This window comes from Pocillopora damicornis, chromosome 6, assembly GCF_964200805.1.
Source record: "Pocillopora damicornis chromosome 6, jaPocDami1.2, whole genome shotgun sequence".
In the NCBI taxonomy this organism is placed as follows: Eukaryota; Metazoa; Cnidaria; class Anthozoa; order Scleractinia; family Pocilloporidae; genus Pocillopora; species Pocillopora damicornis.
Window position 1 is genome coordinate 25,442,307 of NC_142675.1, and position 14,631 is coordinate 25,456,937.

At 37.2% G+C, this 14,631-nt stretch overlaps 3 protein-coding genes across 4 annotated transcripts; 1 reads left to right on the forward strand and 2 right to left on the reverse strand.

Annotated features, from left to right (window-relative positions):
* The first annotated feature begins 1,495 nt into the window (after positions 1 to 1,495).
* On the forward strand, positions 1,496 to 5,254 carry LOC113680927 (histamine H2 receptor). Its single transcript, XM_089209851.1, has 2 exons — positions 1,496 to 1,762; positions 3,071 to 5,254. The coding sequence occupies exon 2, from the start codon at positions 3,123 to 3,125 to the stop codon at positions 4,143 to 4,145; it is 1,023 nt and encodes a 340-aa protein (XP_089065977.1). The 5' UTR covers positions 1,496 to 1,762; positions 3,071 to 3,122; the 3' UTR covers positions 4,146 to 5,254.
* Positions 4,601 to 7,169, reverse strand: LOC113680926 (putative G protein-coupled receptor No18). Its single transcript, XM_027197978.2, has one exon. The coding sequence runs from the start codon at positions 7,167 to 7,169 to the stop codon at positions 5,949 to 5,951; it is 1,221 nt and encodes a 406-aa protein (XP_027053779.2). The 3' UTR covers positions 4,601 to 5,948.
* LOC113680929 (ubiquitin-fold modifier-conjugating enzyme 1) lies at positions 4,791 to 14,257 on the reverse strand. 2 transcript variants are annotated; one of them, XM_027197982.2, is made up of 7 exons: positions 14,098 to 14,257; positions 12,998 to 13,065; positions 12,745 to 12,808; positions 11,783 to 11,859; positions 11,592 to 11,682; positions 10,475 to 10,574; positions 4,791 to 9,282 (listed from the first exon to the last, which is right to left on the reverse strand). In XM_027197982.2, the coding sequence occupies exons 1-6, from the start codon at positions 14,218 to 14,220 to the stop codon at positions 10,491 to 10,493; spliced, it is 507 nt and encodes a 168-aa protein (XP_027053783.1). In that variant the 5' UTR covers positions 14,221 to 14,257; the 3' UTR covers positions 4,791 to 9,282; positions 10,475 to 10,490. The 2 variants fall into 2 exon arrangements, with proteins under 2 accessions (XP_027053783.1, XP_027053782.1); XM_027197981.2 differs by lacking the exon at positions 4,791 to 9,282 and having other exon boundaries at positions 10,444 to 10,574.
* Positions 14,258 to 14,631: the final 374 nt, after the last annotated feature.

Consider the following 14,631-nt stretch of genomic DNA (forward strand, 5'->3'; position numbering starts at 1 on the left):
AAGTTATTGTCACGGTAGTCAATTATCTTTCCGCGGGCGCCATTATGGTGTGAAGTATGATACGAATGCAAACAAAATCTGACAAAGGGAAATTAATATTCCAACGTTTAACTTTGAGTACTATGTCAATTTTTTGGCTTTTATCTGAGAAGATGACTGAGGTAAACAGTTGTATGACCATTGATTACTAGAAACTTTGAAAACTCAAAGACGATCGGATGCGATCAAAGGTAGAGGCCTTTAATTTCTAACACCATAAGGTATAAAAGGATCGTTTCGTTTGATTATTATCAATATCATTTTGCTTGCACTTTGCAATCGTATATCAAAAGATTAATTGTTATCAGTAATAACCACAGAAAGGAAGTTATTTGCAACCCATGTATGTAAGGACAACGAATCGTTTTTTTTTTTTTTGCTTCTTCTATTTTTATTATTTTTGCTTCTCCTATTTTTACTAAGAGATTATAACATTCTTAGACCTCTCCAAACCGAATCCTTTTGTATTTGCAATCAAGACCGTTAATGTTATTTGCTCAAACATTTGGAGAGAAATGGAAATCATCGTTATTAATCGGCTGAACTGTCAAACAAATTGATGGTAACAAATTGAATTAGCCTGAAAGACCGGGAATATTAGGGAAGTTCTACAACAAGTAACACAAATGGCAGACTGTTTTTGCTAAAATTAGGTAAAATTCTACCAAAATAAAGAATCAGTCGTACGCCTAATCCAATAGCGACTTGTTCATGTCTCGCAATACTATATTAATTGTAAAAGGGATTGCATATTGACTTTTCTCAGTAATCCGGTTCTTTTAATTTCCCCATTACTATTTATATTAGCTTTTTAGATCTTAATTCCGGAAATGGCTTTTTTACTTTTAATTTCAGAGGATGTACCAGGACAAAAAGGAAACTGTCCTTCTTATAAAGAAGTTTCAAAATAGATATACATTTTCCAAATCTCATCTCCTAAATGGCTATTATTCACCTGACAATTCCAACACGTTAGATATTTTGTTACTGAAGTAAATTTTGTTACTTAAATAGTTCTTAGAGGAGGTCGCTGATTTATGGAAGTTTTTTAGGGTAATTCGTCTTTTAGGTCCATGTGCTGTAAATAAGTTTTAAAATGAATTCACACATGAACAACATCAAAGATAGATCAGATTTTATTTCACTCTCGGAGAACCCTTAGGTGGCTCTTACCTATTGATGCTATCACCCGGGCGGTGGGAGATAACATTGGAATTGTCACATCAAATGGATTACAAAGCACCTCATCATTATGTTATCAGATCACTGCGTCAGAGAGCAATATTCTGGTGTAAAACGAAATAAAGATTGAAAAGTTTTAACTGCATAATGTAAGCACTTTTCGAAAGATCGACGATAAAGACAAATTGAAGTATTTTGATGTACTTCGAACTAAAACATTTCGTACAGGTGCGTCAAGTATTTGATTTCCCAAGATCAGATTTCAGAATTAATCATTTTAATACGTTTGGCGCCTTTGCGATCTGACGTTTGCGGTGAACAAAGCACTCACACAAACTCGTCTCCGAGAATCGGTCAATTTCCCACTAGCTTGTAGATACCTACAACGGCGACAAAGACATTGATGACACCTAAAGGAACATGTAATAACTCTTCCCCAGTGCAGTCACGATTATTTGGCTACTAACGTAAAAGCCGGAATTTTCAGAAAACAAAATCTGACAGAGTTTTAATGCAAAGCTCTGTCCTTCACACTTAGAAGGTAAGTTTAATTTTCAGTTGAAAATGTTATTGTAATAAGGTCTCAAACTCCTAGTAGTTTTGATACACCAAATATAAACGTCTATCGAGGCCAATACAACGAGTAAGGCAGAAAATCGCTGAAGAGATTTTGTAAAATTCCTAACGCATGGAATTTGCTTAGCTTGGTCTTTAGGAAAGGAAAACTACACAAACTGTTTAATTTTTGTTAATATTGTTGGGATCTTGATGTCGACAGTTCAATATAACAGTTGAACGTTAACGTTTTTTTCGGTGAGACTTCCTAAGAGATGATTGAGATCAGCCGAATGAAATTTTTAGGGTGAGTATGAAGGCGAGATCCACCTGTATGGTTGTAAAAGCGGGCGAACATATAATGAATCTACACGAGTTTCAACAACTTGTTTGGTTCAATGTAGGTCGATATGCAGGAGGGAAACTGATTAGTTTACATTAGGATTATCATTTCAGTGCTACCAAGGTTTCCTGAACAGAGCATTTTCGTCGCTTTCTAAAACTTGAAATATTCTACACAATGCAACATTTCATAAAGATCCACCCAGGAGACCCTTAGCGCCAGCCAGTGTTCGTACAACTTGCACTTACAAAGACAAATGAGACTAACTCCATTTCAATTTTTATAATCTCTCAAATAAACAATTACTTTTTATCTTCCTGTTTACTTTAAATCTCGTTTTTAGGAAAACGTTTTTCTTTCCTTAGCTTATCTATGAGAAAGTATCGGCGAAAAAGGAATGACGTAACCTTCGTGAATCTTAATGAACCTATAATTCTGATAGCTCTTTACCCACAAAGCAATGCCAGTTGGGATGATAAAGGTAACTTTCAACTTCAAGCCCCATAAACTCTGTTTGCTGTTAAGTCCAAGTGTGAGGTCAAGATGGCTGGATATTGGACGAGTTCTTTTTTTATGTTTTTATGGACCGAGACGAAGATTTCACTTCATAAGAATCGAAAATGACTTGTCTATTTTAAACTATAATAAACTCTCGAGAATTGTTTATTTTTTCTTTGTTTTGGTTATCTTCTGCCTTTTCTTTACGTCTCCATTGCCGTAATTGTCCAAAAACTAAGAACTTTGCAAGTCTGCTCCACGCCTTTCTTTTTCTTGCGTGGGATTAAAGAGGACAATCTCGAGAAGGCTAAATAAGCCCATCTTGCACGCTCGGGTAGCCAATCAGAAAACAGGATTCGCCTCATATTGCTTACGGTACTGCCAGCTATATGTTAATTGACAATATAACATGCACCTACGTATATTCTAATCATTCAACTATCCACATTACAGGGAACAGCTCGTAAAAAGTGTTTTCTTGCAATTCAAACTGCGATATCAGGCCATGAATGAAACACAAGCTTCAAACTCAAGCCATGAAGTTACTACTGACCATCGCAAAGTTTCCTTGATTGTGGCGAATGTGTTCTTGGTTATAATAATAATTTTCGCCGTATTTGGTAACATTCTTGTTTGTCTGGCTTGTATCTTGTCTAAACGGCTTCAAAGTTTCACTAGTGCCTTCATAATCAGTTTGGCGGTCACTGATATTTTAGTTGGCGCTATATCTATGCCCGTTTGGCTTTCTGTTAACCTGACTGGCAAACCAGACGCCGTAAAGTTCCCTACATTCTACACGGTTTGGCTGTGTTTTGACATCATCTGCGGAACGGCATCTATCATGAATCTTGTCTTTATAAGTATCGACCGCTTTCTAGCTGTCAATCATCCTCTTCGTTATCCAACCATAGTCACACGACTCCGAATCACAATCGGAATAACTTTCATATGGATTTATTCTGTAACAATTGCAGCTATACAACCAATCAAATGGCCTAGCTACCCGTTATTCGTTTCTCTGGCTTCTTTCTTCGTTCCTCTGTTGGGCATGGTACTCGCTTATTCTCGTATATTCCAAGTCGCCTTAATACACATTCGTAGCATTCGTCGTGTGCACCCGAACCAATCGATACTTCGACGGCCAACAGCGGAAACATTCCATCGTGACATCAAGGCTGCGCGAACACTCAGCATTGTAATTGGTGTTTTTATTGTATGCTGGTGCCCGTTTTTCGTGGCTAATTTGATCTCCAGGTACTGTAAGTTATGCGAAGTTCCCAATGAAGTTTATTCCATGATTAAATGGTTACACTACGGTAATTCGGCTCTAAACCCGCTTATATACAGCTGTTTGAACGCAAACTTCAGGGCGGCCTTCAAAGATGTGTTAAGGAGAATCAGTCTGAATAGAAGAATGATGCAGACTGATAGCTTTACCAAAAGGAATGTGACAACTACTACCAACAGCGGACAAGATATGCATTACAGGCTTTCTTTACCAAATGAACAGCTTGATGGCGTTAACTGATGAAGTTTACTGGCCTGCAGAGTAGCGAAGGCTCCCGATAACATATTCACTGAATGTGCGATAAAACAGAAAACTTCTAGTGATGAGCGTGTTTGATAGACAGCAAAGAAGATAGCGAAGAGGACGACAGAAACATTCACCCTTCCTTTACTACATTAACACAGCGTCAAGTGTCAGGCATGCGCACGGGGATCGATTTTGTCTGGCTGGAAGCGCGCCATTTTCTCGCGCAAAATTTCAAAAGGAAAACGTAGGTCAAGCCGCCGTCATGCAAAATATGCGAAAAAAATTTAAACGTTAATATTACTCCATAAACCCTAACTCTTAAGCTAGTGCAGGTCTGAGAATCTAGATTTACATCAAACAATATCCACTTGTTGATATATTCTTCCTTTTCATCACCACTCTTGTTGATGATGCATTGATTTTGTAAGGATAAATCACTCACTGGTCACTTCTGGTAGCGAAAGGTTTTAATAAAGTAATCTAGAGTATTTAGACAACATTTCAGCGTAAAATGATTAATTTAATTGAGTTACCATAGTATTTTGAAACCATTTTAGCGTCAGGATGAATAGCTTCTAAATGGATTACAGCCTTAAAATAATTAATGTCTGGGTGATAAAAACACCATAGACGTTTGAGTGAATAAAAAATTAATAGCAAGTTTATGGATGAACAAGATTGACACAGGCTACAAACGAGGAACTTGGAAATTTACCCTGACTTTTTTAGAATGAAGAACTCATTCAACAGAGTTTCCTTTGGTTTCTGTAACTTCTGTCAAAACTTATTCGGGTCACAAATTTTCTTTTATTCCGCGATAATAATACCGTTAAGGACGAACTAATGTAAGTTGCATGTCTTGGAGAGAAAGAATTATTAAACAGTTAATTAAGATCTAGCACCGTTAAGAGAACAGCAACAGAGCTAATCTTCGACATAGGCGTGTACGCAGACTTATAGTATCCATGATGTTTCTAATTGAGCGCCACGATAAAAAGAGGTGTTCATTGTCTTCCCAAAATTATTTCAACCTTGTGTGGAACTTTCATTTGCCTTCAAATGATGGTAATCTTGAACAAAGAAACTGATTTTAAATCTGAAAATTACTGCGTATTACTTTTATTTGAAAATGTCTTTGAGCGGAGGACGTGATTCAGTTTATCTACAAGTTCATTTGAATGGCCATGTCGTCTCTAAGATTTTGGTAATTCCCACGCTCAATCTTGCTTCTGCTTGAATCGACACATTTTCACTTAAACACACGAGTAAGTAGACGTGAGTATACTTGGTCTTTGTGATGTTCTGTCAGAATTATCCACCTTGATACAGCTCTTTTCCACTCTTGCTATTCTTATGATTTACTGTCGTTGCACCTATGGAACATAAATTTCCGGGCGAAAGGAAAAGACACGTTTGTTAACGGAGTTTCTTAACACACTAATCGAGACTCAAGTAAGAAACTGGCTTTACGTTGCGGCCGGAAAGTCAGAGAAAGCACGTTTAATGTGTGGCAAGTTTAAGTCACAATCAGGAAAAACACGTTAGTGTGTGGCAACTTCAGGTCACAATCCGTAGCTGTAAGTTTTAAACTTAAACTTGACTGTAAAGCCAACCAAGTTTTGTCACGGTTTTCAGCGGTAATCCACTTTTTTCTTAATAGAATCGAGTTTTTGATGCTGAGCATAGAATGTAAATCATTGTCACCTGTCCTTCATTCTTTAGCGTTGGCTTTGATGATTTAGTCGTAAATTGTAATAACCAGTAGTTGATAATTTTCTCTTGTCTTCTTCAGTAACTCTAAACAACGGTCACGATTTCAGTGCAAACGAGAGCGTCCATCTCAGTCTTAGAATTGGCTTTAACTAAATCAACGGCAATATTTCCACTACTTCGGCTGGTTCTCGGCGTGCTGTGCGATAGCCATCGACTGACATACGAGAAACTTTGATCGGACACGAACCGACAAAGAATCCTACGGAAAGCCGCTCGGAAGTGCCGATTGAGGAGCGTGTAGATGATCGGGTTTACCGCTGAATTAGAGTAATGCAGCCACTTCATAGCTTTAGCGAGTCGTAAGGTCGTGTCCTGAGACATGCACCTCCCACAGGAAACCGTTATCAATAAAGTGATGATATACGGTGACCAGCAAGCGAGAAAGGCGCCCATTACAATCGCTAGCGTCTTAGCGGCTTTCAGATCAGTGTGATATACACGACGCATTTGGCGCACGGAGCTCTGACTAGTTAGGCGCGGGCGCACTTTATGGAAAAGGAGGCGACTTGCAGTGGAAGAATTCCGTTCCATGCTGTTAGAGGCGCGAGGCTTCACAAAAGTCTCTGAGTCAGTAGATTCCCCGTTCTTATGTTCAACATCTGACATTTCTTGGCCATAGGTTTCTATTTGCATTTTTAAGGCTTGTTGATGAGCCACACGAAAAATTCGAGCATAGGAAAAGAGAAGAACTGGCAGTGGTAGAAAATAACTCGCAGAAGCAACAAAATATGCATACCATTTGCCATGCGTTGAAATGAGCCGTAAACTGGCTACAGTGATGGAGTAGGCCCACAGAAACACAATGCACAAACGAGCGCGGTTCTTAGTCAGTTTCGAATGGTAGGTGAATGGAGATGTTATGGCGAAGAAGCGATCCACGCTGATAGCCACTAAGTTCATAATTGAAGATGTCCCGCTCACAATGTCCAAACAAATCCATAACGTGTACAGCTCTTTGTCCTTAAGAGGGTCTGGCCATTGTTTGATGAGGTAAACGAACCAGAATGGCATACACACGAACCCTACTAACAGGTCAGCAACAGCCAGCGAAACAACGAAGTAATTTGTTACATTGCGAAGATCTCGGCAATGATAAAACGCGGCACAAACCAGAATGTTTCCAAAAATTGTAAAGACAATTAGGAAAGCCAACGGTATTGATGCGAGCGTGATGTTTTCGGGTTCGGCTCCAGACGATTCCGATTTTGGATCGAGGATTACAGCTGAGTTGTTAGCTCCTTGCATCTTCTGTTCCTCTTGCTGTTGAGCTTCTGTTCAAGGAGTGTTTAGGATATTGCCATGCCTCTAGAATGAGGAATTATTACTTTAGCCAGCTCGTCGGCCTCTTTCTGTAGCTTTAAAGAACCTCGAAATCTCTCGCAGAGAAGCTCTCTTATGTACCGTTCAGTCGAATTTCGTTATTGATGTTATCTATTATGCCTCAGCTGTGCAAACAATTTTAAACGACGAGTAGACTTGCCGCTAAAAGGTTCTTCTGACTTGTTTCCTTTCGTGCACAGAGAGGCGGATCTAGGCCAATATACGCTGTCCACACTAGCTGTTGTCCGCCTGTCGTAGTCAAAGCTCAAAGTTTTTAGTAGTTTTGAATTTGTCTGTTGCAAATAAACACAAAAACAGATGCCTACTAACTCGAGAGAGTAATTTTGTAAAGAACAGGGTAAAAGCAGTGCAATTTCAAGTAACAAATAAATAGAAACCTGGAGCAGTTCCTTTGTACTGTGACCACGTTCCTGTTATGTAATTACTTTGTCGGACTTGACTTATGAAGACGAGTGTGAAATACGCTGCCAACGAGTTCTTGCGATTAAAGTTCAATCCTCACAGCCTACCTTGTCCACCGCAATGACTTTTAATCTATTATATCTGACGGCAGCGCACAAATCTTATCATTCAACACTTTAAAAATGGTTTTTCGTTCTTACTGCACGAAATAAGTTATCTCTTGCCGGCAAACCCGCTGATAATTCTCTGGGTTGTTCTATTTTCCTTATCGATGCCGGCGGTCTTCACTTTGAAAATTACCAAATCCGGTCAGCTAGAATCCAATCGTTCGCAATTTAAGTCACGCGTCGTTACGAGATCCAGTTGTATGAAGTTTTCAATTTTGTCTCTCCCCTTTCCCGCCTTTCCAATCATGAATGAACAGTATGCTCTGTGTTAGGGTCACGTTTAGTGCTCAATTCAACCGAAAGAAAAGATCTTTAAATGTTTCCTTGAATTGAGCAGCAAAATGTCAGTTGTCAAAATATTTCAATGTCCACCTGCCAGGTACATCCAGAAACACACAAAAACTATTCAAAAGCTTACGGGGAAAATAAGAAGATTATCAGAAAATTGATATATATGTACAAATACAGATCTGGCCGTGATAATTGTACACAAGAGCCAACTATTTTGATGTTTCGTGTCGGATGCGAACCACTTGAAAACATCATCCTTTCTTTATTAATATTTAAAACAGGAAAGCACTTCATTAAATGCCGCAAACTCTCAGTGCTTTGATCTAAAGAGAGTTAAAGAAATATCACGTACCTTCCTAGTGAACAGAATTTGTTCTTACAAATCAATATGTATATATAGACCCTAGGCGAAAAGTTAATGTTGCAACTTGCCGAATAATTAACATTTCGCTAATCAGAAGGTATTTTTTGGCTATTACCTAGATTAAAGAATATGAAAGCTTTTAGAAAAGGTATTCAAGTGAGTTTTCGTGAGCACATTTCGTTTGACACTGACCCTGTAATCCCTACATGAAAAGATTTACCAATTAACATTTCATTTTTTGAAACAAACTTACGTGTGTCATGTTTCTATTGAATTTACCTTTCTAAACCGAAGTTTCTGTGTAACATGAAATAATTTTATCTCTCTTAAAACGGTTAAAGTGCACTTTTATGTAATATTTATTTACTTCCACATGAAGCGGACAGATCATTCTAACGAAGTCATTCAATGCACGCTCAGGTCAAAGAGTACGACCATTGCCTAGCTGTTAAAAACAAGTTGAATTCCCAGGTTAAGGGTTCCGTGTTAACAAAATGGGAAAATTTACTTTATTTTAGTACTCAAGACACTTAAAAGATAGCACAATGGACAAGAGGACTTATACAGGGTTTAGGGAATATTTTAACACTTACTAAACCTCGTGAAAGCCAAGTGCACTGATAAGCAAAAGTTCATAGGGTAACCAGCAATGTATTTCTCTGTTTCAAGCGCCGGCTCAACAAAAACACAAAGACAACCTACGGGAACATCCTAAGACAGTGTTTATATTCTAAGAAGATTCATGCCGTACCTCTTTTTTTTTTATTTCGTTTCGTTTTAACTTGGGACTCATCTGAAATATCAAGACAAAAACAAAATCAGAAAGACTTTGGAAGATTTGCTACAGAATTAAAGATGACGAAATACATTTTTAGTTCAGGTCAAAAATTTTTTGAAAGCTAAGCCTTCTAAATGCCACACTTAATCCCTTACAGCCAAAGATTTCTTAATAAAGGGGATAAGTTTCTGAAGAAACTGTGGTGCTGCGTCGGTGGGAGAGTATAACAGGGTAATTTAGTATTATCGATTGAGTTGATAACGGAAATTGGCCACCGTAAAGAGTTTGAAAGCTGACGAGTCGAGCGAAAATTATTTTTACACTGGAATATCTTTCTATCTTTTCCAAAAGTCGCATGATTTTCAATGCTCTTTCCTTCTGTTCTCATGTTTTGTTTGCTTTTCCTGACAGAACAACATGCTTGTACAAACTGAGTTAGTGAACGTTTTACTTAGATGTCAGAGTGAATGAAAGTTAATTGACATAAGGACTGAACAAAACACACTGTAGTTATAAACGGATATGCTATGCTTGCTAATGAGGTCAGTAGAAATTTCGCAAGTTTCAGAGTGTTTATGACTATTAAACGTTCCAAAATTTGCGCTTTGAATGTTTATCAACCGAAGAAATGAACACTACGGGTTTGCATCGATTGTCAGCATGTTCTCCTATACAGGCTGCACGCGCTCGAATGACCCGAAGAGCTTTACTTCCGAGACTAAAATTAATTCCACTCGACTGGCATAAAATTGCGCGAAATTACATGTAACAAAGTCCGTTTTCTGTCTCGGCTAAAATTATGAAAAACAGAATAGGGAATTCAACAGTTTATCGTTGGTTGGTATTCAAAGTCAATAAAAGACTGGGGAAAGATAACGTCATGGTGAGGGTTTGAAGGTATGCCGGGTAAAACAAAACAGAAAATCCTTAAATACCATACGTCCTTCTCAAACCCTTGTCAAGAGAACTGGTAACGAGTCTTGCTGATCGTTAGGACACTGGCGCTTAGCGTAATAAAACAAGTTTAGTTCCAGAATAAGTGAGGGCGAAGGGAAAGCGGGATGGGCATTTACAAAAACTTTCCACAAAGTAAGCAATGCGATGATGTGTTGAAAGAAAGTAAAAAGAAAGCTGGAAACATTCAGTAACATCGTTCACATTAAAAATAAAACTCCCTGAAGTTATAGCATTTATTTGGTTCCCTTACTATTTTTATTTTCTGTCTATTTACTAGCAGACTTTTCTTTGTATTCAATCAATCCTTTCTCTATCAGATCTGGGATTTCTACAGCAAGCCATGGTCCAAGCTGGAAAAATAAAAAACAAGTAAAGTTATACAAGCAGTCTTGCTTGTTGGCCTAAAAACACAGCATCAATCCTCTGCAAACACTTGCTCTAAAAATGTTGGAATTTGAAAATAAATGTGATATATTAATATATACCTGCAGTCTATAGAAGAAGGTGTTGAGAGAAAAATTTAGTTTTTTGTGTAGTTTTGTAGATTGTTTGTTTAAAGTTCACACTAATTAAATCCAACCTCTTACTACCCCACCAGCTTAATTATGATGTTTCACCATGTTGCCTTCTTCAGGTAAAACTTATGGTAGTACTGGAAATACGCTAACACATAATTAGTGATCATATAAAAGGACCTCTTGTTGCAGCGTTTAGATCACCCCTGATGAAGGCAGTAGAGAGGAGAATTGAAACGTTGGGTCTATGAATTGTAACTTCTTTGGTTACTTTCATTAAATCTGTAAACCAGAGTAGCATCAAACCATGTCTGAAGTTCACACTGGTTTGTTACTTTTAGAGGCTTAAGTGATGTTGTTATCTGAGAAAGAAATGCATGTGCCTCCTGCATCACCTTTTCATGAAAAAACAAAATGCATATATCTATCATTTATACTTCTGGATTCACAACATTTTAGAGAACAGGCATGTATAGGAAGTATAATGATGGTGGACCAAACAAATGACTCCTAGTAGAAGGATCTAGACTAGATACAGTGTCTCTATGTGGATTAATTGGTGAGTGTATAAACATGTAGCATAGAAAAAAACTTCTAACAACAATTCCAGCTGATGAATTACCAGGTTTCAGCCCCTAGCTTTCTTCAGGAGGAATAAAAGTAAAATTCTGAAATTAAAAACTGCACTACAGTTTTAACTTCTTTAGTTTCCAGTACTACCATAAGTTTTACCTGAAGAAGGCTACATGGTGAAACACCATAATTAAGCTGCTGGGGTAGTAAGAGGTTGGTTTTAATGCTAAACCTTTATGTATATAATTGGATGCCTTTGCTTTAGTCTAAGGTACATACCCCAAGAGCCATGGCATGTGCTATTCCAAATTTAGGAACATTTCTTCCCCAGAGAGGTTTAAAGTGATCTGTCATACAAATTTTTCCTCCCCTGTAACATAAAATTCATTATGTATAGACAAGTGTTATTGAGATAAGAGTGGTTTAACTTATCTTTAGGAAGTATAGAAATGAGAAAATCAATATTTTACCTGTACATTTTAGCAGTTTTGCCATCAAGTTCAGGAAGAGCAATCTCTGGTGCAGTTGTAGGATAAGTGATTGGTATCTGGTAAAGGAACCAGCAATATCATAATGTATCAAACAGGCTTTATCACACGATTAAAAGTCATCAACAAGGCTGTTGTTAGAAATTAGAAAATGTAAAAGGTGTTGGATCTGAACTGAACTATGCCTGCATATACAGTACCAAGTCCTCCTTGGGAGGTCTGAGAGCATGCTCCCTCACAAAAAAAATTGAAATTTGAAACTCTCTGAGATGTGATTTCCAGTATTCTGGCACATAAATGCCTGAAATTTTTATTCATATCATATTGATTTTAAAATCAGCTCAAATTAATTATATTCTATCTTTCAGGTTTGCTGTTAACAACAGCTGATAGTTTTTGCATGGTACTTCATGTACAGAGTCATAGCTTTTTCCTTGTTCCATAAAATCAGAAAACTATGATAAGAGAATGACTAAAATAAGCCTCAGATTTAAAAAATAAAAGGTTTCTTCAGATGAAAAATATCAAAATTACAAAATTTCTGAAGCACAGTTTAGTCAGCAAAAAATGGCCTGAACACCTACCAGCTTTCAAAGGCAAACCTTATCAAGAAATGTGTTGGTCAAATTCAGGCAAGGAATATGCTTGAATCACATGAAACTTTCCAATCAGATGGACCCACTAAATGAGGGGCCTCATGTCTGCTTCCTCAGCGAGGAGGTGATTTTAGCAGCAATATCTCCAAGTTTTATAATTATGCCAGTTTTAGATGAAGGGGAGGAATAAGAGTGTGTGGCAGAATAGCAGAAATTCATTCATTTTTGTTAAAGAAAAAGCATTAGAGTATGTTGTATCATTATCTCAATAAGAGAGGTTAATTAGCAGTGGAGATGCTTTTTTGATGAAGAAAGAACTGGAGCTATAATTTATTGGCTTTAACTTACATCAAATTCTATGTCAAATTCATACTTCAAAAGGTTGTGGACATACCAGCATTTACCAAACCATCTATCAAGTGAACATAAATCAAAGTCAAGTCATGAGCTCTTTGACTGAAAGAAACTAAAAAGGCTGTACAAATTACAAACGATGATTTTTCCAAAAAAACTAACAAAAATATGCAGTTGTGGGTACATGGGAAAAATCAAATTTAATCAACAGAAGAATGATTATGGCCACCAAACCACAAACAAATACCTTGTCCCCTCTTTATTTGATTCCAGCCTGAACCAGTCATTGTCTGCTTCTTTGTTGTTACTTACATACTGAAACAATGACAAAAAATAAAATGATAATTACAGTTTACTTCTGCCTTTTTTCTCAGAATTACATGTATGTGAACATAGAATGAAAAATATTTTCAGTTTGAGTTTTTCCCAGACAATTTTTCTCAAACTTGCTACAAATAATTTTAATATTTTATCTTTAATAGAGGTGCTCCTAAAACAGTAAAAACTAAAGTAGGAGGTATAAGTGTAATCTAAAATCTATATTTACGATAATAAAATCCAATTGAATTTAAGAACAATCTAACCTTATTTGTAATAGGACGAAATTCTTATATTAATTCTAAATTTAAATCAAAAACTAGTTTACATGTACATAATTAAATTAACCATCTGGTTAGCAAAACCTTAAATAGTAAATGATTGAGTAACAAAAAGTAAATAAATAAGTAAATGATGAATGAAAAAATAGAAATAACCAAGGAAATAAAGAGCACATACTTTAAGTAACATTATGACAAATATGTAATGGTGGGCAAAATTTCTGATCTAAAAACAGAGATACTCTAAAGTACATAGGAATAGTTGGTTTCACACTAAAGTAGACCTTGGATAAAAAGAAAATTTGTAGACATTACAGTTCCATGGATACAATACTTTATACACGGGTACAATTTGGGAGCCGAGATGCCCTGTCTAGATTAAAAACCCGAGGAGGAAGTGGGATGCCCCTTAGATCTTGCTAGATCTTGTAGAACATGGTTAATCGAGACAGTTATCTACGTTGTTCTAGGGTCCCCCCCCCGAGTTGATTAATCATAGGGGAAACATGACTTAATATAGAATAACCATGTTAGACAAATCTAGCTGCCCTATGTTGAACCATTTCAATCGTGTTAGTATTACGTTTAGTATAAAAGTTCTATGCAGAACGGGCATATTCTGACGGCGGGTGGACAAGAGTAACAAAGGCTTCCGATTTCACATCTGTGGAGCAGTCACCCATGACTCTTCTTAGAAGGTCCAGTATTCCATTGGCTACAATTGAGGTCACAATTCAACATAATATACCTTAATTAAGCTCATATATTCCTCTTTTAACCTCTGAACCCATGGATCGCCATCACGAGGACCAGCTTTGGTTTTCAAGGTAGGAATAGATGCTACTGTTTTCTTTGTTGCCTCGTCCACCATCTTTGATGTAATAATTGGATCACCTCTTCGTGTAACTAGCAATTCATATACCTAGTACTTCGTGTAATTCGGCGCAAGGTGCTAGTGCCCGGTCCCCTGCATTAACCAAAAAACTCGAAAATTCTACTCAGTTAGTATCCCTAACTTGTGTTGGATATTTGACAGATATTTCTAAGAAAGACAGATGTTTTTCGTCTTGTCACAATCGTGGGATAAGTTCCCTATTCAATTTTTAGCTAAAAATCTGCTTAAAAAATAATTTTACCCATGATTGGCCAGCTGTAGTGTATGGATTTGTTTCCTAGCTTCGTGATTTGTCCGCTGCAGTTCGGAAACATGTTCAAACATACCACGCGCTCAGATGGCAAATAATTCAAAGAGCAACAGTTACCGTGGCTGCTCCTCTCTTTC